This window comes from Vulpes vulpes, chromosome 6, assembly GCF_048418805.1.
Source record: "Vulpes vulpes isolate BD-2025 chromosome 6, VulVul3, whole genome shotgun sequence".
Classification (NCBI taxonomy): Eukaryota; Metazoa; Chordata; class Mammalia; order Carnivora; family Canidae; genus Vulpes; species Vulpes vulpes.
Window position 1 is genome coordinate 57140147 of NC_132785.1, and position 21805 is coordinate 57161951.

The 21805-nt window shown below is 39.7% G+C and overlaps 1 protein-coding gene and 1 pseudogene across 15 annotated transcripts in view; both read left to right on the forward strand.

Moving 5' to 3' along the window:
• The window catches only part of MYO16 (myosin XVI), a 591124-nt gene that overhangs the window by 112805 nt on the left and 456514 nt on the right, over positions 1-21805 (forward strand). For 5 of the 15 annotated variants that reach the window (XR_012002051.1, XM_072760993.1, XM_072760990.1 and 2 more), the window contains exon 1: positions 978-1652. The exons of 4 other annotated variants lie outside the window; for them this stretch is intronic. Coding sequence is in view for 5 of the 11 variants with exons in the window: in XM_072760993.1 (XP_072617094.1) it covers positions 1625-1652 (28 nt within the window). In the remaining 6 variants the exon portion in view is untranslated. Of the gene's footprint in view, positions 1-977; positions 1653-2603; positions 2738-21805 lie in introns of those variants that run through there. 6 more of the 15 variants (XM_072760994.1, XM_072760996.1, XM_072760999.1 and 3 more) reach the window with 5 other exon arrangements.
• LOC112927519 (U4 spliceosomal RNA) lies at positions 15949-16110 on the forward strand (annotated as a pseudogene).

Consider the following 21805-nt stretch of genomic DNA (forward strand, 5'->3'; position numbering starts at 1 on the left):
TTAGGAGACATTTGACACACACATAAGGAAATCTTTAAATAGTGGATTGTATATTCCTTGTATATAAAGGCAATTTTTTATTCCTGAAAAGCTCTTAAATGGTGATTGCATACCATAGGTGCTGAATAATTAATTGAGGAATGAATGAATTAATGAAGAATATTACTGATAACAGCTAACAATCCTCATTCTGGTTCTTGGGAAAACAAGTGGAAGTGTGCATTGCAGTTATTCAGCTTATAGCTAACTATTGTTTCCATATGAAGCTGATGACAACTTTTAGTGCATCCCAACAGTATAAACTAGAATGTGGATGGGTGTTTTTCTGTCCTTCTAAACTAGTCCAAGTTGATACTCTGATAAGTGGTAGAATCTGGATTTGAACTCAGGCCATCCCGATCAAACCTTGAACTTGTTCTACTACATCATACTACTAAAATGGTAGAAAACTTGAAAACTTAAGCCATGAGTCTTTGATGCACAGGTTTGAATTCCATAATCTTTGTGCTTAATAAAGGGGCTGCTTTTTAAGTTTGGCTCAGTAGGGGAACCTAGATGTGGGTTTCTACTGTAGAATGATGTACCTGTTCAATGTACTGTGCATATTTGTCTTTCTGAGGCCCCAGAATCTAAAACACAAATTCTAGACTGTGCCAACTCACTTGCAGAGATCATGATAAAAAAAAAAGTATCAGTTTGCAAAAACAATTGGCTTGCATTTGTGAGAGACTTAAATGTGACCCTTTTCTTTGGCTAACATGGCTATTGCCTTATGAGCATGATATTTTTGATTGCAATAATCCTTGAAGACCATATATTTCTTTCTTTCCATTCAGACTTATTTCATTTGGTTGTACAGTGAAATCCATTTCAGTCTGCAGAGGTAGCAGAATCCTAAATTTGTAAAGCTATGCAAATCAGAAGCTTTTTGTGGATAATTTAAGTTTTTCATTTTGCATAGAAAACCAAAAAGATGTGTCGTGAAATGTAATTTCTTCATGACTAGAGGCAGATCAAACGACCTCTCGTCCTAAGAGCTGGTATTTTGAGGTCCTGCTCTGCATTTCCTCTTCACACACAGCAACTGGTGGCCGCTAAAAATAATCAGCTCCGCCACCGGCTAAGAATCTGGTCACATTTGGCTCCTGGACAACGTGAACAAATAAGATTTAGGATCCCTCCTTCAGTTTCTTCCCTCCAGCCCACTCATCAGCTAGTTTGCTGCCATTTGAAAGCTATTGAAAAGCCATTAACAGGCAGGACCGGGAGAGCCGCACTGCAGCACACCTCTATGTGGGCAGAATGTGGCTGCATGTGAGCACCAATTAGAGGACGATTCCCGGGCCTGTGGTACTAGGAGCTCTGTCAATCAACCGTGCTACGCTAGCACGTGCAGCGTGGTGACTCCAGATCCACCAAGAGGCTTAGCTGAACTCCAGCTGCTGAATGAGAATGAGTTTGAAGCTTTTTGCGTGATCATGGAACAGAGCCTCCGTTTAATAATGCGTCCTGAGGCAAACTGTTACCTGAGTCAGGGCTCTAAATAATGCATTTCCTGGGAACGACAGTTGTAGCAGAAGAGGATGCTGGAGCCCATAGCAAGATTGCTGTCTGAGATGGAAAGATGTCTCACTATCATTTCATCAAGTGCTGTAAGTAAGCTGGATATTTTGCTCATACAGTTGTCTTCTTGAAATATTGTATGCAGATGCCACCATTCAGGTGGGTCTTCTGGCCACCTCCAGATGAGTGACAGAGGATGGTGACTTTGAAAGACGTTTTACATGCTGAAATGTATTTCCTCTTCATTTCAGGTTCTGAAATTATTCCAGGGCGGTCCAAATGCAGATAGTGTTAGAAATCTTTAAAATTTGACCTTTTCAAGAAAAAGATACATACACGCAGTAATTAAAAAAAATAGTAATGTGTAGAAAGGAATGTGAGAAGTGTATTTCTGGGTATCAGCATATATTAATTAATACAGGGCTTGCATAAAAACTTAGCTTATGATTGTATGGCTGAGACTATTTAGTTACTGTTTTACTCTCAAGTTTGCCTGCTTCTCCTTGCATCCAGTCGTCAACTTAGAAGCTTGAGCTCTCTGATTATCCTTGACTATAAACTTTTGTCCTTGCATCATTTCACCTTGAAGTGCTCAGGGACTCGAGTGACATCTGTACCAAATGCTCTACACTGATGCTCATAAGGTGAAAAATAGTTTGTCACTGGCTTTTCCCATGAGTCCATAAAGGCTTCCTTCAATGCCTGACTTTTTAAACATTTTTCTAAGCTAGGTAAAATCTGCCTCTGAACCTTCTCTGGATGCTAATCATGAGGAAGGAGACATTTATAGCAAAAATGGCTTGCTAGATATACATGTGGCACTTCTGAAAACTTCTGTACATGTATGTCATGGTCTTAAAGTGGCAGATGACATTAATAGCAAATGCCTGTAATGCAAAGGACATTACAATGTTCCATTTAAAGGAACATTATTAAGGAACATGTTTGAATAGATTTTGAGTTTTGCACTAAAGGGGAGTGAAAAATAATGATAAATGAGAAGGAGAAAAATCTTTACCTTTCTTTTGTCTTTTGTGGAGGATGTATATAGGAATGAAAAATCTATGATGAATGAAAGTAAGAATGCCTTGCTTACTCTTCACCATACCCGCGAGAGGCATGCATGGGGCTTGCAGAACAATTTTAATTCCAAAGGAAATTCACTGATCAGCTTGTAAGTTGGAAAATTAACTCTTTAATTAACAAAAATTGGGAATGTGCAGTATATTTAGGAATTATGAGAATGTTTTTTTTTTGTTGTTGTTTTGTTTGTTTTAATCCTTGAAATCTTGGGATTATGATCTTGGTGAAATGTCTGTAGAAGAGCACTGTTGGCAGGCTTTCATGCTGCCCCTCCTCTTTGACTGCACTAGCAGAATGTCATTATTTCTCCTTCTCGTGCCTCTGCAGAGGAGATTCCCAAAGTCCTCTGCACCATTTCTGCAAGGAACCTGGGTGCTCATTAGGTGGAGTGAACACACCTGCTGGAAGGAAGCCATGGAACCTGAGCGCACACACACACAGAGGGACAGAGTGACATGAACCAGGGACTCAGGGGACAAGTTGGTCACCAAAGAGAACACGAGGCTGCCCTTTCCTGCCTCATATTACTTTTGTTCCAGCTGAATGATTTCAGTTTAGAATTTCAGAAAATTAGAAGTAAGATGTCTGGTCAGTGGAAGCATTTGAGTTAATTCATGCAATCTGGCTGAAATATAAAATTAATGAATAGTGAAATATTTCAAATGCCTGGAAACAATGTTCCTGATGAATTTATCCAAGTAGTTGTATACTGCTTACGAAAGATCCAACTATGTTCTTGGCTTTGTGTTTGATAGTATCTATAAAATGGAAAAAAGCATGGAAAGGTCAAAAACCATCTTCCATGGTGGAATGGTACAATGTGCTAAAGGAGTTCAGAAATTATATTTTTTGTGTGCCACCAGTCAAGGGATGTTTCATAGTCCAGCTGGATCCTGGAGGATCCTTCTGTATTGTTGCAAACAATACAGAAGGAAGAGTGGGGGCATTTACAGAACCAGAGGGTTTGTTGAGAAGGATCATAATCCACAGCCTACTCATTCTTCATGCATCAGGTGTTTCCATATTGTGTTCCCTTGCCCCTCCTATTGGGGTGATCTATTGGCAAGGCTAGTTGGCTCATCTTCTTCACACTATTTCTTCCTCACTTGAGCTTCTACATGCCTGTCTTCTCATTCTAGCCCTGCTCTATCCCCGCACCATGTCCACTTCTGAGCAAAAGCAGCAAAGCAGGAAGTGTTTGGATTCTAGGGTAGGGGCAAGAGCTCCTGAAAATCTGCAACAACAGAATCCTATAGTATCCTAAGGGAGCCTGATGACTGGATCTGGGGACACCAATAAAGAATGCTTACAAGGAACTTTAAGTATCACCTAGGGAAATTCTCATTATTGACTCTGACTCTGGTTTGTGGAATAATTTGTTTTTGTGGTTCTACGTAGCATATATAATTCTGTTAGTTATAATTGTGATTAATTATTCATATACAAATATAAAATCTAAGTATTCATGTATTAAATTTGACTAAATTCAGAATATAATGATATAATTAATTTTAACTATGGGATTATCTGTTACTTTCATAAATTAGCCTATAGTTTCAAATTTGCCTGCAGTGGGCATGTTTTTCCTTTTACAGTCAGAAAAACAAAATTTTAAGACCATGTAAGAGAGAATATAAGGAGGAAGAAAATGCCTGAGACCCACATCTCCACCCACATTCCTTTCCGACTCCATGGGCTCTGGCCTAATTCTTATGTTCTATATATCTTATATAGAAAAGTTAAAAACCAGAATCTAAAAATGTATCATGGAAGCAAGATGTATTAGGAAAGCTTAGAAATGTCACAGCAAAAAATGCTGACGTTTCCTGGACCTCTGTGGCCAAGAAGTGTCTTTGGTTGGATCTGTGGTGCGGTTCTGTCCAAGCTGCATGTGGCAGGTGGCAATGGGTGAAGCCGGCCAATGCCTGTGCTGAGGTGTGAGCAGGATCAGGAGGGAGGAGGGGCTCACAGAGCTTTAGGGCCATGTGAAACCATGGAACAATACATCTGGCTTCCTGCTAACAAGGGGCAGAAGCGTGAGGCCTGGCCTGCATTACATCCTCTTAGGTGCTTCGGGAATGGACCTCTGCCTGGCCCATATCTCTCTCAGTTTCCTTCTCTGAGTTTATGGGGTTGGACAGTACTGTTTGCAGTAGGAAGTGAGTTAGAGTTATTTAAAATAAATATACTCCAGGCCTGTTAGTTCATCCAGGGCAACCAGGGATGAATCATACCATAAAGACTGCTATTTTGCATGCTAAAAAAAATCTCACAGTGCCAAGGTCACCTTATTTTTCCTTTTATCACAGGTTTTCTTTTTTTTTTTTTTTAAAGGATCCAAGGCCTCTTTTTTAAATTTTTATTTATTTATGATAGTCACAGAGAGAGAGAGAGAGGCAGAGACACAGGCAGAGGGAGAAGCAGGCTCCATGCACCGGGAGCCCGATGTGGGATTCGATCCCGGGTCTCCGGGATCGTGCCCTGGGCCAAAGGCAGGCGCCAAACCACTGCGCCACCCAGGGATCCCATATCACAGGTTTTCATAAATGCTACTTGCACTAACATGCCCTCCCTGGTCTTTCACTGATAGTACATGCTTTTCACTTGTTTAGAACCTCGTGATGCTGTGAGCTCAATGAAACGCCAGCAGGCTGGTCCCAGGATCCCCTCCCAAACCAGCATCACAGGTCAGGCCTGTGGTCTTTCACTGAGGCCATCCCACCCCCTCGTCCTGATCTCTGTCTTGTGTTCAATAAGAGGTGCCTAACCCAGCTTGAGCCCGACTTTGCAACCCGTCTGTCCTTACTATACCAGGGCAGCTAGACGGTCATTGAAGGCAAGGTTGGAGCAAAAGTGGACTAGTTCCATTTCCGTTTCAGGCAGCAACCCTCTCCTCACTCCTGCCTTGCTTCCCCAGGAGGCGTGTCTGCTCATCCTTAGAGAATCCTTTTACGTTTCCTGCCCAGAGAGGATAGATGCCATCAGATGTAAACGGTGCATCTTCCTGCTTCCTACCGTTAAATGTGCGGAGGCGCTGGCATGTGATTTTCTCTGTGCCCACTCTGTTCTGTGATGATGAATTGTTCCTCCTTGTTTCCATAGCCAGTGTGCTCTAGACTCTGTCTCCTCTTGCCTCCCTTCTTCATGACCCCTGCCTTCCAGCACCCACAAACTCTTCTCCCCTGAACCGTGTCTGCTAGCATACATACTTGGTCCAACATGGTCATCTTTAGATGATCAAACAAGGCCCCCTTGACTTTCTGTTCCTTTCTGGCCACCAACCTATGTCTTTGTTTTCATGGCCACTCTTGGAAAAATTGCCTATACACACGGTCCCTGACCCTCGTCCCTTGTTCTCCTCTGCAGATGATGCCACTGACCACTGCACGGAATCCACCTTAGACCACCATTATGGGGAAAAATCCAATGGGCATTCATCCTTCCGCTTTTAGTTCATTTTTCACGTGATTTCCACCTCTTCTTTTACAATTTTTGGATTTTTCTATGTTACTGGCAGCTCTTCCTTTGTGTCCTTGCTGGCTTTCCCGATTAGAGGTTGGCCATGAAACTTGGCAGCATCCCTGCTTGACCTCATCCCTTGTGGCTTTAAACCTCATCTATATTTTCCCAAATATGTACCTTTAACTCCAGTGTATCCTTTTCTCTCTTAACAATGTGGGCATCTTTTCTGGCCAATAAACATATATCTTCTGAGTATTCTTGTTTTGACTGCCAAGTAATATTTCATAGAATTTGTTAAATCATTTATTTATTAATAAACTTCCCTTTTTGTTTTTGTTTTTTTTTGTTTTTTATAAACTTCCCTTTTTGGTAGGCATTAAAGTATTCTATTTTGGCATTTTGTCTTCTATTCCTAAAGTATTGATTCACAAAGTCAGTGTTGTTGAACCAAATGGCATGTGTAATTTTATGTGTGGTAAAAACTGCCAGATTTCTTTCTGCTAGGCTATATCACTTTGGTTCCCACCATCAGCAGAGCATGCCCATGCTTGCATTTCTGCCAGCCTGGGATGCTGTCCTTCAGATGTTGTCAGTGCCTTGGTTGAAATAAAGTTTCTCACAGAGGTCTAATTTTATTCTACTAATAATTAAGGAGATTCTCTCATTTCTTATTAGCCCCATCTCTTCATATCTGTTCTCATTTTTATATTGGACTGTTTTTTTTTTATCAAATTTATGTAACCTTTTATATTAAGAAATATCCATATTTCCCTAAATATGTGCTGAAGATAGCTCTCCTGTTTTGCTCTTTTGTTTTTGTTTTGAGTATTTGTTGGCATTTAAGTTTCTAATAATTAATGAAAAAAAATGTCTTATGGACTTTGGTTTTATTTATTGCTTTGGGCTGTCTATTTTAGAATTGTTAGGTTTTATCTTATATAAGCTTTTATTATTTCATTTCATTTTATTTTATTTTATTTATTTTATTTTTATTATATTTTAAATTCTGATCCTTATAAAATTAAGTGTATGTGTGTGATGTGAAATTAAGGTCACCCCCATGTCTATTTCTACATGCACTGAATTATAATTCCATGTTTTTCACATTTTAATTTCAAAATGTACTTGTATTTATTGCTGGCTTCTCTTCAGTCACATGGATTGATTTGCCTTGTTCACAGCCATATTGTTTTAGATACTGTGGTTTTATAGTACCTTTAATAAATTATAAGGCAAGTCTCTTCTGATTTCCAAAATATTTTTATTAGATAGTCTCAAATATTCATGTTTCCATTTAATACTAAGTTTTTCAATTAGTCTTAAAAGAAAAAATTCTCAACCAGGTTTAGAATAAATTTACCTTGCAATTTAAATTTAATAATATTGGAATAAGATCTATGGATCAATAGTACCTATAATTCTACTAAAAATTAGTTTCAATACATCACAAACTATTCCAAACTGCTACTTATCTTTATAACAGCACATTGGTAATTATATTAATATTTTATCTGTTTATAAGAATTTTAAGAAAAAAGGAATGTAAGAATAACTTAATGTCTTATGAACACTGTTTTATTGAATATTATTAAAACAAAAGAAAAAATAATAAAACTCTCATACTGGTGATGAATCTAGGACTCATAAACCTAACCCAATTATGAAAAAGAAATCATTAAATGTGCTGCTGAAGAAAAATAAATCTTTAATGTCAGACTCCAAATCTAATCTGTATCTCCCCATATAAAATTGCATGTTGTGCTCGCTTCGGCAGCACATATACTAAAATTGCATGTTATGTGTATTTATATACATATATATTTTTATATGTATGTGTTTTCTGTGGCCTCAGCCCTGAAATGAAAAAACAGTTGAAGAATATATATAAAATGATAGAATTATTATAGTATAGTCTGTTAACATTTGACTGCATTGTTCGTACATTTCGCTTTTATACAGACTCTTAGGAATGTCATGGCTACTTGTGTCCCAGTGGTCCATCCAATGATAGTATCTTTGTGTATCTCGACAGTGTCGACACTGCATTATTAAAGGCTTGTCATTATATATCCTGCATCCATGGCCTCACTTAACACCTGTTACTCTAATGTGATACGCTCTCTTTCTATAAGTTGTTTGGTGAATGAAATGGGGCTCTTTATGTTTCTAGTGGTTGGCTCACACTTAGTGTCACTTTAGAGATGGAGACATGCCATGGTAACTCAACTGAGCTGGCTATCCCATTCATTCATTTCTTCACTCATATATTCATTAATTCAGCAAATATTATCGAGTTCCTATTCTTTTCCAAGTACTGGTCTAAGGGCTAAGAGTACAAGGCTAGTCAGGCCAGCTCACATCACTCCCATCTTGAAATTCTGATAACCGTGGTGAGACAAGTAAACTAGTAAACAAACAGATGTAGATTAAAGTTTTTGGTAGCAGCAACTGATGTGAAGAAAATAAAGAAATTTAAAGTTTTAATAAATGACCTGGCAGCAGAATGCAGTGAAGGTCAATTCTGAATAGGCTGTGAAGAGATAACCTCGAAGTGATTGAATGAAGTGAGAGAACCAGGAGGTGGTTATCTGATGGTGGGGTGAGCTTGGCAAAGTGGAGAGCAAGTGCAAAGGCTGTGAGGCAGGGATGGGCATGTTTCCTATGGCTAATTCAGAAAATCTAGACTGTCAGAAGTTAACTTCTTTTAAATAATTAATACTTCTTGAACTCATAAATAAATACCACTTTTTATTTCAGTGCTCTTAGCTGCTCAAGCTAATAGCCTATAGCTCCATTTACCTTTACTTCCAAACTTCTTGAAAGAGTTACTTATATATGCCCCTCAAATGCCTTGCTACCCAGTGACTACATTTTAGCCCTTGCTTCATTATTGCACTGAAACATCACATTCTCTTTTTGTTCCTCATTTACTTCAGTATATTTACCTGCTTTGACTCAGTGATCATCTCTAATTTCTTAACCTTTTGCTTTCCTGAAAAAGTCTATGTGTAACTCGTTGACTTACTCTGCTCTCCCAGGTCCCTTGGTCTCTCCACTTATATCCACTCTTCTCAGATGTTTCCATCATTCTCTCATGATCAACATTATACAGTGCACTCAGCTTCTATGTATGGGTATGCTTCTTTTCTGTAAGAAATTCAGTCTACAGAGGAGCCTGGGAAGTGAACAGTGTCAACACATTTCTGTAAATGGGTGTTAGGAGAGAAGCGGAGCAGGGCACCTGGTTCTGCTACGGGGAAGATGTAAGCGAGCAGGCATTGAAAGGTGAGTAGGCATTTCCTGTTGATGGATGGGTGAGGGACCTTGGTGGATGGGAAACCCTGTATAAAAGCCAGTGTTGTGAGCCATGGCATATTCAAAGAACAAACAAAAGGAGTCCCACATGGTGGAGGAAGAAGAACAAATGTGCAATGTTTGGACAAGTATGATGCATTTTCATGGTATTCATTGTGTAAGAGAGTTTGTGGGATAGTTTTGAGAGGAAGGGATATGGTAGGATTTGTCTTTAGAAATGTCATTCTGACCACAATATAGTGGATGAATTAAAGGACATGGGAAAGAGGAACAGACAAGAAAACAGAACAGATGGCAGCTTACATCAGAGTGGGGGCAACAACAGTGATGAGGCATGGTCTGATTTGAGAGGTATTTATAGTAAAGATTTAACAATTTACTGCTTGATTAGTGAAAATTTCTGTGCTTCGCTCTGCTCTTTCTTTTTCTTTATGTGTGTCCTGTTTAGGTCATAAGATCTCCAGCATTTCCATGGATAGCTTCCAGGGAACTCTCTTTGGCTGTGCTTTTGTCAGGCTATCTAGGCCCATGTGGTCAGAACTCAAGCATACCACTCTATTCTATCAGCTCTCCAAACAGGAAATGTCCAAATTGAATCCATGCTCTTCCTTCCTGAACCTGAATGTCAAGATGGCAAAGGCCCTGTGTGCTGTGTAAACATATTTAGACTTTTCCTAAGAGTAATTGGAATCTATTAAAATCTTCTACCCATTAGAGTGAAGGACAACATTTGTGTTAGAGGGATCAAATATGGAGATCCATTGAAGGGAGCAGCAGTGGAGTCAGGTAGGCCAGTTGGGAGGCTTTTGTGGCAATCCGCACCTGGGTGGAGGGAAGTCCATCTTTGTGGGTGACTTGAGAATGGAAAAGAGTGGATGAATTTGAAAGACACTTGAGTACTAGGGAGTCTTAGGCTATTGGACTGATTTAGGAGTTGTAGAGGTTGAAAGAAAGGGAATATTCAACACTGGCACTTGAATGTATTTGCTTGAATTACTGTGTGTATAGTGTTTCTATTAAGCTTCAGATGTACACCAGGGAGAGAGAGACAGGCCAGAGCACATTGGGTCCCATGATGTGCAAAGGAGAGCGCCCAGTAGGCGGTGCATATACAAATCTGACGTCAGGCAAGAGATGTCTACTTAGAGACACGGGGTCATTACCATACTGGTTCCATTCAAGCCATGGTACAGGAGGAATTAGCCAATGGAGAAATAGATGGCCTGGGTCAAACACTTCTGAGAAGCAGATAGAAGAAAAGACGTTCACAAAGAAGGGAGGAAGTCTTCTGTCAAGAACACAAGCGTCACATTTCCAGGAGGCAGGGTCTGTGAAACAACCTGGAATGGTGAGACAGACTTAGGGCACATGTTTGAGGAGGATCTGCTGGGACAACAGACAAGGAGCAGTGTCAGTGGAGAAGAATGAGTGGAATTCAAACTGTAATATCCTGGAGAGAAGTTGAAGAGCACTGTGTACTTTGGCCTTCTAAAATAAAGAGATAAAGGCCAGTGGGTGGGCAGAAATGTGGTTCTCAAAACAGTTTTTCTATTTTTAAGATAGAAAATACTTGAATTAAAAAAAAATATTTTATTTATTTATTCATGAGAGACACAGAGAGAGGCAGAGACCCAGGCAGAGGGAGAAGCAGGCTCCCTGCGAGGAGCCCGATGTGGGACTTGATCCCAGGACCCTGGGATCATGACCTGAGTCAAAGGCAGATGCTCAACCACTGAGCCACTAAGGTGCCCCAATACTTGAGTTTTTAATTCACTGTGTCTACTTCCTCATCTTTGAAAGCTCCATCCCACCTATGCCTCCACACGTGCTGCCATGAAAGGCTAGGTGTTGGGACTTAAAAAAAAAAATCTTTGAGCATTGTCTAATCACTTGAGAAATTAAAATAATGATAAGACAAGGACAACAACAGTGATGCCAATGGAGATTCAGGAGAGCCTAGGCATAAAGGAAACTTTGGTTTTCACCAGTTGTCACAAATAAATTCATGTTAGTGTCATGTTTTAAGAGTTATCATTATATGGGAATGACCCTTTTGTGCCATGCATTGAAAGCTTCTGTTCCACCCACAGCAGAATTATCTTTTCCTTTCCAAGGAGAAAGTATCCTACACCTGCAAAGTCTGTTTGGATAATTCTTTCACTGTTTGGTTTTAAATTAGAATGCAATCTTCAGAAAACTATGTAGAGGTCGTTGTGGACAGTTCAGTAAACATGTCATCTCCACGGATAGTTGTCCCTAAAAAAGCTGACTGGGAGCCCTTCTCCACTTATCGACAGAATGATGAGATGCAGGATGAAAACTGCGACATTGCATGAGTCAGTAGTGCATTCTAAATATCGCTTCCAGTTTTGTTTGGCTCAGCATAACTAGGTTTTCAGTTCATGGGAAGTGGTCAAGGGAGGAGTAACTAAAAGGCAAAACTCTTCAGGGTCTTGTGAGGAAGGAAAGAGAGAAGAGGCTTGAATTATTTATTATCTGGAGAGGAGGAGGGACAGCAGAGACACACATAAATGAATGGATGGTTTTGTGGAAATCAATTGGCCATTCTTTTTTCATTCTGGCTTTTAGCAGAGAAAGAGGAGACACTTGTCTCTGTGGCTGAAAACATGTATGAGGTAGATGAGGGCTATGCCTCTCGCTGCCTCCTATTTAATCACAGAAAAGCCAATTCTGTGGAGTATCATTGAGAGAAGAAAACCATTTGAAGGTTGAATTGTTTCCTCAATTTCTGGTTCATTATGCTTTTCTCAGAGCAACGTTACCTATGAGGTTCAGCCCTAAGGACTGACCCAAACCCTTTCTGCTGGGCCTTCAGTGCAGGGCCACATGTTGCTTCACATTTTCTATTCTTGTAGGATCCTGGATACGTCTTTTTTTTTTTAATATTAAAAAAAAAATTCCAATATAATGATCATAGAGTGTTATACTGATCCTAGTCAAGTGTTGATCCATAGAGTACATCACCTATGGTGGGCCCAGTATGGTGTGTCATGACATTTGTTCTCTGTCAGGTGAACTGTCATCACAGGTGGGGCCGACATGGGTGATGGAGGCAGCACATGTCATCCACAACCACCTGCTACATATGGGAACGCTTGGGCTAGTCCTAGGCTGTTTCAACTACTGTCTAATTTTTTCACTTAATTTTTAGTATCACTTAATTTCTTTAGGGCTTGGTTCTCGATGTCATCATTTGAAAAGTGTAGCTGGTAATATCATCCTTATTCACTTCATAAGCATCTGTGAAAGTCAACCAGTTCATTACTCATCCCTTCCCTCTTTCCCTCCCTTGACCTACCAGGCATTCATCCAACTCTGCAGTCAGCCCTGGGTCTTCCATGAATACCCTGCTTATGGTGGGGCTCACCTGTGCCAGATCTGGGCAGGTTCTGCAGGCCCTCAGGGAAAGAAAGATCATGCAATGAAGCTGGTTTGGTGTAAAACCAAACTTAATGTTAATAATATCGGACACGTGTTAACAATATTGGATAATATTTGATAAATGAAAATGAGCCAACAACAGTAATTAGTTCACGTAATCATGGTCATTAATATTCTTTAATGAAGCCATCTTTTAATGGTGTTTCTATTTCCATGGTCTCTACAACAATTTCTGGGTTGAAAATGACCTCTAAATCTTATAGGGCTTAGTACAGACACTGTTTTTCTTTGTATCTTTATAAAGCCCCAGCATGTTTCTGTACATCCAGAGACATCACTCTTGTCTGGACCCCCTCACCTCACCATCCTCATCAGACATCCCACAGAGTAAGCAGCACTGTGTCACTTGCTTACACGGACTCTGGGGTCAAAGTCCCTGGAGCAGTTATTACCAGTGGTAAGAACTATGGCACACACACTCAGCTGCAAAAGACAAGACAGACCTGCGTGGATGAGCTGCATGGGGACCAGATCAGGAGGCTAGGGTTAAATGGCTGTGGGGACCACCACCCCATCTCACCCTTTATCCTCTGAGCTTCCTTGCATGTCCCCACATGGACCTAGGCCAAGGACATGCAGCTTGGGCCATGGGAAGAGTAGAACTAGTGACTCCAGGTCGCTTTGCTCAGACTGATCAAGAAACCCTTGACAGGGCAGGAGGTGAGGATTCAAGAATTGGGCAGGAAGCCCTTTTCCAGAGTGTTCTCAAGGTCAAGCACTTACTCTCAGCCATGCCTCAGCTCTGCCCGAGATTCAAGCCGACTGTATGTGACATGTCTACCTGGGCTTCTGCATGAGGAGCCAGTGGTGGTTCTGTGAAAGGAAAGAACGAAGTCAGAAAGAAGAGGGACTTCTTCCATTTGTTTTTGGTAGCACATGATTCCTTAATGTATGTGCACTATATCATCTATGCTTAGCAGAGCGTTTAGTACTCTTGTCTTTCTGTGTGATGCAGTTAATTTCACACACGTGTCCAAAGCCTTCAGAGGCATGTGGACAAGTCATATAACTAACTCCATTTCACATTTGCAAGAGATTTTTTTCATTATGATTCAAAACCAGCCATGAAAGTGTTGTATTAAAGGATGACATTAGAGGCACCTGGGTAGCTCAGTGGTTGAGCATCTGCCTTTGGCTCAGGTCATGATCCCGGGGTCCTGGGATCAAGTCCCGAATCAGACTCCTCACAGGGAGCTTGCTTCTCCCTCTGCCTATGTCTCTGTCATTCTTTCTGTGTCTGTCATGAATAAATAAATTTTAAAAATCTTTAAAAAACATTAAAAGTAATGGAAATAAAATCTACTGTACATTAGGACAAGTCCTTATTCTTCCCCTAAATTATAGCATTTATAAACTTGCATGAAGATGTGATGGGCCATTGTTTTGTTAAAAAGTTCTGAGGTTGATATAATCTGTGAAAGAGACAATATTGGTAATTTTAATATTTAGAAATAACCAAATGTATGCCTTTCAAAATCATTTACATTTTTCACTCATTTTTATAAAGTTTAAAAATATATAGTAATTAAAGTGTGACTAGGGCAGCCCAGGTGGCTCAGCGGTTTAGCGCCTGCCTTTGGCCCAGGGCATAATCCTGAGGACCCGGGATCGAGTCCCGCGTCAGGCTCCCAGCATGGAGCCTGCTCCTCCCTCTGCCTGTGTCTCTGCCTCTCTCTCTCTCTCTCTCTCTCTGTCTCCTGTCTCTCAAGAATAAATAAATAAAATCTTAAAAAAAAAAAAAAAAACATAAAGTGTGACTTGATGCTTACTCAGCATCTCAAGTCTTGTATATTCTATGAGTCATTTGGTTGCCATTGACAGAGAATCAACTCATAAGGGTTTAAGCAGAGAATGGAATTTATTGGCTTTCATGTATGCAAAATGGCCCTTATACTGTGGAAGTCCAATTCAGTTGGCTTCAGATAATGCTGAATTTGGGATCTGGGGATTTAACTGATATTATTTTTTTCTGCCTGTTTCTCTCTTTTTCCTCTCTCTCTGCTCCTCTATTTCTCTCTTTCTCTGAGTCAGGAGATATAAGCCATGATAGACATACCTACATCCTACTGGATTGATAATAAAAAAAATAAGACAGGGTTTTTGTTGTTGTGGTTGTTGTTGTTTAGCTCCTCATGTCCACCTATCAAATCTCATGGAAGGGTCTTGAATTGTCCCCACTAGGATCATATCTCTACACTACGATGAGTCATTGATCTTCAATGTGATGGGTTAACCTAAGTCATGTTTCCAGCTCTGCAAGAAGTTGAGTTGAGAAGCCTTTGTAATAACCACATTAGGACCACATGAAAGTCAGAGGAGTGGTGATTCCCAGAAGGACAATGCTCCTAGAAGAAACAATGGGGCTCACTAAGTAGGTAATGATAGTTTCAGATTCCAAATGATGGAGTAGCAAGAAGATAGGAATGAAGATAGAATGTATGTAAAAGGCTGGATGGTTTGTATGGTGTGCTAGTTAGTAATAATCGTCAGTGGCCCAGGTGGAGCCATGGATGATGGACTTGAAGGCTTTGACTAGTTTTCTTTCTTATACCATTATTTTAGGTTAGTATTAAGGCAAACTTTCTCTCTTTTTGAAAAGTCTTCCCAGCAGAGCAGAGTAGTAAGAGACTGAAGCCAAAGGTGTTCAATGTAATAAATAAAACGTGAGTGGTGCCTGCATGGCACAGTCAGTTGAACATGCAACTCTTGGTTTCAGCTCGGGACATGATCTCAGGGTCATGAGACCAAGCCCCGAGTCAGCCTTTGTGCTGAGCATGGAGTCTTCTTGAGATTCTCTCTCCCTCTCCCCTTGCCCCTTCTGCTTGTACTCTCTCTTTATTTTTTTTATTTTTTTTTTTGTACTCTCTCTTTAAAATAAATAAATAAATTTAAAAAACAGACTCGAGAGAAAGAGGGTCCTATTGTTGGATATGGGGATGTTTGTGAATCATACTCTATGTTTTGACATTGCATTTTAAATTGACCTTGAAGAATTTCTTTTATCTGAATGTATTTTATAAATTGATGCAAAGGACAATGGAAATCATTTAAAAAGACAAACTGAGCTTTACGCAGTGGCAATATTGTAGTCAATGAGGTTTAACTGAGGCGCGATTATAGCTAATTAAAAAGACAAACTGTAACCTAGAAATTATCTTAACTTAGAAGAGAAAATAGAAATTTTAGCATATGATTTTTCCCTAATTTTTTCCCCTCTTTCAAAGAAAGAGGGAAAAAAACAGACTGTATAAAGCCAAAATTAAATATTAAATGTGAAATTCGGTTTTGCTTCAGCTCATTACAGGACTGAAAATATTTTATATCAAAAAACTGTCAAATATCAAATATTTTATATCAAAGTAACTGTTAAATAAAAAAAAATCTTTGCAAGACTTAGGGAAATGATGGAATAAAAAGCATTATTTATAGCCATGAAATTACAGTTGTATCGACACATACAAGCTTTCAAGTAGAAAAAAGATATTTAGAGAGGAGCTGTTAATGTACAGCACGTGCTCATTGGTCTTGTACTTGCCATTTGCAGTGTTCATTTTATAATGTTGCTTCAGGACTCAGACTAAAGGCATGCAGGATGCTGTGATTGACTGGTGGGGTCATGGAGGGAGTCAGGGCTCTGTTTCCTAAAAAGGAACCAGTGTGTTGAAACTGGCAGGTATCCCATTCTGAGACAGCCTGGAACACCAGGGAATTTGTCTATTAAAAACACTGTCTGGCAGGAACAGAGTGAGCTGAGTCTCTCCCGCCCTGAATCGAAGATGTCGACTACAGGTGAATTGTACAGATGTGGATTACGAACAGAAGATTGCTTAACATTTGGGAGGCCCAAATGTGTGTATTTAGGGTAGAGGTTCTAAATCTGTTTTATTCTGAATGACCCAAAAGAGAGATTCCCTTTTGAGCTACCTGAGAATTAGAGTTTGTCTGAGACTATTGAATTCCAGAGCATTGCCCTCTGTTGGAGTGGACTGGACAGCAATTACAGCAGTCTTGGAGACAGCCCCTAGTGGGACCATGGTGTTTAGAAAGGCAGGGCATTGGGGAAAAGTCTGGATTTGATTTTAGCGAGATGGCATGCCTGAGGAAGTGTCTGAGAACAGCCATTAGTAGGCAGTTCTGATCTTAAGGGTCTGGACTTCCCCAGACAATCCCTCATTAAGTGTGTATCTTATAAGATAATAGCTAGTTGATATTTAGGGGTGCGGCTCCAAATAACCAGACTCTGTGGATCCTAAATGAAGTGGATTGTCTTCTGAAAAGGAGCCTGGTCATTCAGTACTCTCCATATCACGGTAAATCTTTGTGCTGGGCATTAGCACAAGGCATGATTCGTGTCATAACACAGGGCAGAGCATTGATAGCATGGTACCCTCCATCAACCATGGATTTGGTAAAACATGTGGGTTCACTTGAATAATGAGCCAGGGACATTGCCTCAGGGTGACAATCTTCAGTTTTATTGTTACCCTGAAACAAATTCCACAAAGAATTATGACTATAAATCTATATCCAGTGAAAAACAATTTATCATAATCAAAACACTTGTTTTTAAGGAAATATGAAGGAAATATTAAATGTAGTAAACTGTAGGTTGGTGTGTAAAAACATAAATATGCTCCAGAATATGCCGTAATTTTTATGTCCTGTGTGTTTTGCTTTATTTGTTTTATTTTTTTTAAAAGATTGTATATATTTATTCCTGAGAGACAGAGAAAGAGAGGCAGAGACACAGGCAGAGAGAGAAGCAGGCCCCATGCAGGGAGCCCGATGTAGGACTAGATCCCAGGTCTCCAGGATCACTCCCTGAGCCAAAGGCAGACATGATTAACCACTGAGCCACCCAGGCATCCCCGTTTTATTCCTATTTTAACTTAGAGAGAGAACATTCTTCACATTCTCTCATTAGACAAGCATGCCATAATAATTAGATAGAAAACGAAGACATGATCACTTGATATATATATTTATAAATTTAAAGACAGTAAGTAGTGAGATGAAAAATATTGTTGACTTTCTTGAGCAGAATTTAAATTATTCAGGTTTATCCCCCCCTCATTAAGAGAAGTGTTTCAGGGCAAGATTTCATCAAACAGGCATGGTGGACCTACATCCTGAGATACTTTAGGGAATAACATCTGTATCTTCTTCCCCAATGCAATTTCTTTTTGCTGTTTTGTAAAGAGGGATATGAACCTGCAGCTTGATTACAAAGATGTTAAAAATCTAGCACTTTTTAAAGACTCCAGTGCTTCAGAAGAGGTTTTTTTTTTTTTTTTTTTTTTTTTTTTTTTAAGGCTCTGGGGGAGTATGTTGAAATTGATTATACTCTTGTCTTTGAAAATCCTCACTGTTCTTTTGTTTCATTGTCATTGTATATGCAGTAAAAATAACCCTGGAAGCATGTTATAACAATAGATTCTGAGAATAAAGCTTCTGCTAGGGCAGTTGTTGGGTGCGTAGATACGAGCGCGTGTGTGCGTGCACACACATGGGCGTGCTCAACACCTGTGTGTATACCCAGAAGTGGGATTGCTGAATCCTAGGGCATGTTAATTACCTTCCTGGACAACTGCCTTCTGCCTCTCAGACTTTGTAGCAAACATTTTTATAAAGTGGGATAAGCAATAAAGTTTGAAAATACATTTTTATGAAGCCCTTAAACTGTGTATATATATTTTAAAAACTCTTGTGATCTAGCTGCTTGTGTCTTACTCTCTTTTTTCCTCACTTTTTTTTATGGTGGTAAAACACGTAAAATAACATTTAGCAGCTTAGCCATTTTTAAGTGTATAGTTCAGCGGTCAAATATATTCACCTTGTTGGGACACAGCGCTCTACAAGTTTTTCATCTTTAAAATCTGATACTATCATTAAATAGCAACTCTTGCTTTCTCTCTCTTTCCATCCTTGGTACCCAACATTCTAATTTGTTTCTATTGAGTGGGATCATATAGTATTTGTCGTTTTGTGACTGGCTTATTTCATTCAGCCTGTCCTCAAGGTTCATCCATTGCATAGCATATGATAGGACTCCCTTCCTTTTTAAGGCTGAATAACATGCCGTTGTATGGATAGACCACATTTTGTTTATCCACTCATCATTGATGACATTAGCCTGCCTTTACCTCTTGGCCACTGTGAACTATGCTGCAGTGAATATAGGTGTGCAAATATCTTTTGAGATCTTTTTTTCAGGCTTTTGCATGTATACCCAGAAGTGGGATTGCTGAATCCTAGGGCAATTCTATTTTTAATTTACTATGGAAACTCCATACAATTTTCCAGAGTGGAAACCATTTTTCAGTCCCACCCACAGTGTACAGGGATTTCAATTTCTCCACATCCTTGCCAATTCTTCTTATTTTCTGGAGTTTTTTGGGGGGTGAGTAAAAGCCACCCCCTAATGGGTATGAGGTGATGGCTTATTGTGGTTTAATTTGCATTTCACTGAGAATTTTGAGCTTTTTAAAATGTGCCTATTGGGCATTTATATATCACCTTTGGAGAAATGTCAGATTCCTTTGCCTGTTTTTAAATTTGGTTATTTTTTTAATTGTTGAGTTGCAAGAATTTTTAAAATATTTAAATATTAATTCCTTATGATATATATATATATATCATATATATATATTTGCAGATACTTCCTTCTGTTTCTTAGGTTGCCTTTTTACTGTGTTGATTGTGTCCTTTGATGCACAGAAGTCTGTAGGTTAGTACAGATTGTCAGTGTTTGCTTCTATTGCCTGTGCTTGTGGTGTCTGATCCAAAAAATCATTGTTAGGTCCAGTGTCCTGAAACTTTTGTGTCCTTCTATGAGTTTTATACTTTCAGGTCTTATGTTGAAGGCTTTAATAAGTTTTCATTAATTTTTGTATATGGTAGAAGATAAGGGCCCAGCTTCCTTCTTTTGCATGTGTGCCTTATTATTTCTTGTGATGTTATTACTTTGTTTTTGAAAACCTATATCATTAGGTATGTGCAATCTGTGTAAATTTTGCATCTACAAAAAAAAAATCTTCCCTTTGGTGCAAATCATGAAAATTAACAGAAAATTAAAGTAAATATACATAATCTTACATGAATTTGACTGTGCTTCCTAGAAGCAGAGTCTTGAGAGAGGGCTTCTGAAGCATGTGACAATATATAGATATATAGAGGAAATGTCCATTAGGGAAATGCTGTTGGTGAGGGAAGCAAGGCTTTGAACAGAAAGAAGTGAAACAAAGTAGTCTTGGGTAAAGTCTAAACTTTCCAATTCACTTTGCTCTGCGGTGTAAATCACGCCAGAGAGTCGTCTCTTCTTAAGGGTACATGCTTTTGTACTTCTGTGGGTAGAGACTTCCACTCCCTGGGGTACTGAGTCTGGCAGAGAATTCTTCAGGGGAGAGAACAGCTCTGAATCCTTACCAGCCAATACTCAGAGCAGCTGGAAGGGTGTGGCAGCCAGTAGGGGGATCTGAACAGGGGATTAAGATCACCTACCCTAATACAAAGACTATTTGAGGTCTTTGATATGAAGCATCCCCAAAATTGCAAATATAAGCTGATGCATTTTTTTAAGATTTTATTTATTTATTCATGAGACACACACACACACACACACACACACACACACAGAGAGAGAGAGAGAGAGAGAGAGAGAGGCAGAGACACAGGCAGAGGGAGAAGCAGGCTCCATGCAGGGAGCCTGATGTGGGACTCGATCCCAGGACTTCAGGATCGCACCCTGGACCGAAGGCAGGTGCTAAACTGCTGAGCCATCCAGGGATCCCCAAGCTGATGGAATTGAAATATAATTCTTAGTTGTAAATTCAGTTAAATACACATTATTGCTTATAAATGATAAAATATGCTTTCTTTTCACAGGAAAAACTATGACACTATTTTTAAAAGATTTTATTTATTAGAGCGAGTGTGTGTGCACATGAGTGGGGGGAGGAGTAGAGGGAAATAGAGAAGCAGACGCCTCACTGAGCAGGGAGCCCGACACAGTCCTCGATCTCATGACCCTGAGATCATGACCTGAGTCAAAACCAAGAGTTTGAGGCTTAACTGACTATGCCACACACTCACCCCACTAATGTTATTTTTATTTTAGCTCTTCTGATATGTGTGTAGTGATAAGTCATAGTGCTTTTAATGAGCATTTCCCTAATGGCTGGTGCTGTTTGTCATCCATCTGTGTCAGTGAAAAAAGTCTTTCACGTCTTCTCCCATTTTCCAGTTGGAACATTTGCCTTTTTGCTGTTGGATGTTAAGTTTTTTACATGTTCTCGATGTGATTCTGTGTCAGACAGGTGGTTATCAGTACTTTCCCCCATTCTGTAACATTTTTCTTTACCCTTTCAACATGGCTTTCACATAGCAATGTTTTCGGTTTTGGTGAAATCCAGTTCATTGGTTTGTTTTTCAATTATGGACTGTGTTTTGGTGTCAAGACTAGGAAAGCAAGGTCTCAGTGATTTCCTCCTACGATCTTCCAAATGGTTATAGTCTTATGTTTTACATTCAGCTGTTTGATTCCTTTTAGATTCATTTTTGTAGAAGGTGTGAGGTTTGGATAGAGGCTCGTTTATTCCCTACTAATTCCCACCCTCGCTTGTTGGGAAGACTCCCCACTAACTTGATTTGCATTTTGTCACAAGTGGTGGGCCTCCTGTATGTGGTAATCCTCCCAGGTTCTCTCTCTCCTTTTTTAAAGATTTTATTTATTTATTCATGAGAGACACAGAGACGGAGGCAGAGACATGGGCAGAGGGAGAAGCAGGGAGCCTGCTACAGGACTCCATCCCAGGACCCCGGGATCACATCCTGAGCCAAAGGCCAATGCTCAACCACTGAGCCACCCAGGCGTCCTTCCAGGTTTTCTTTTTCAGGTTGTGTTGATCTAGCTGTCTTTTCA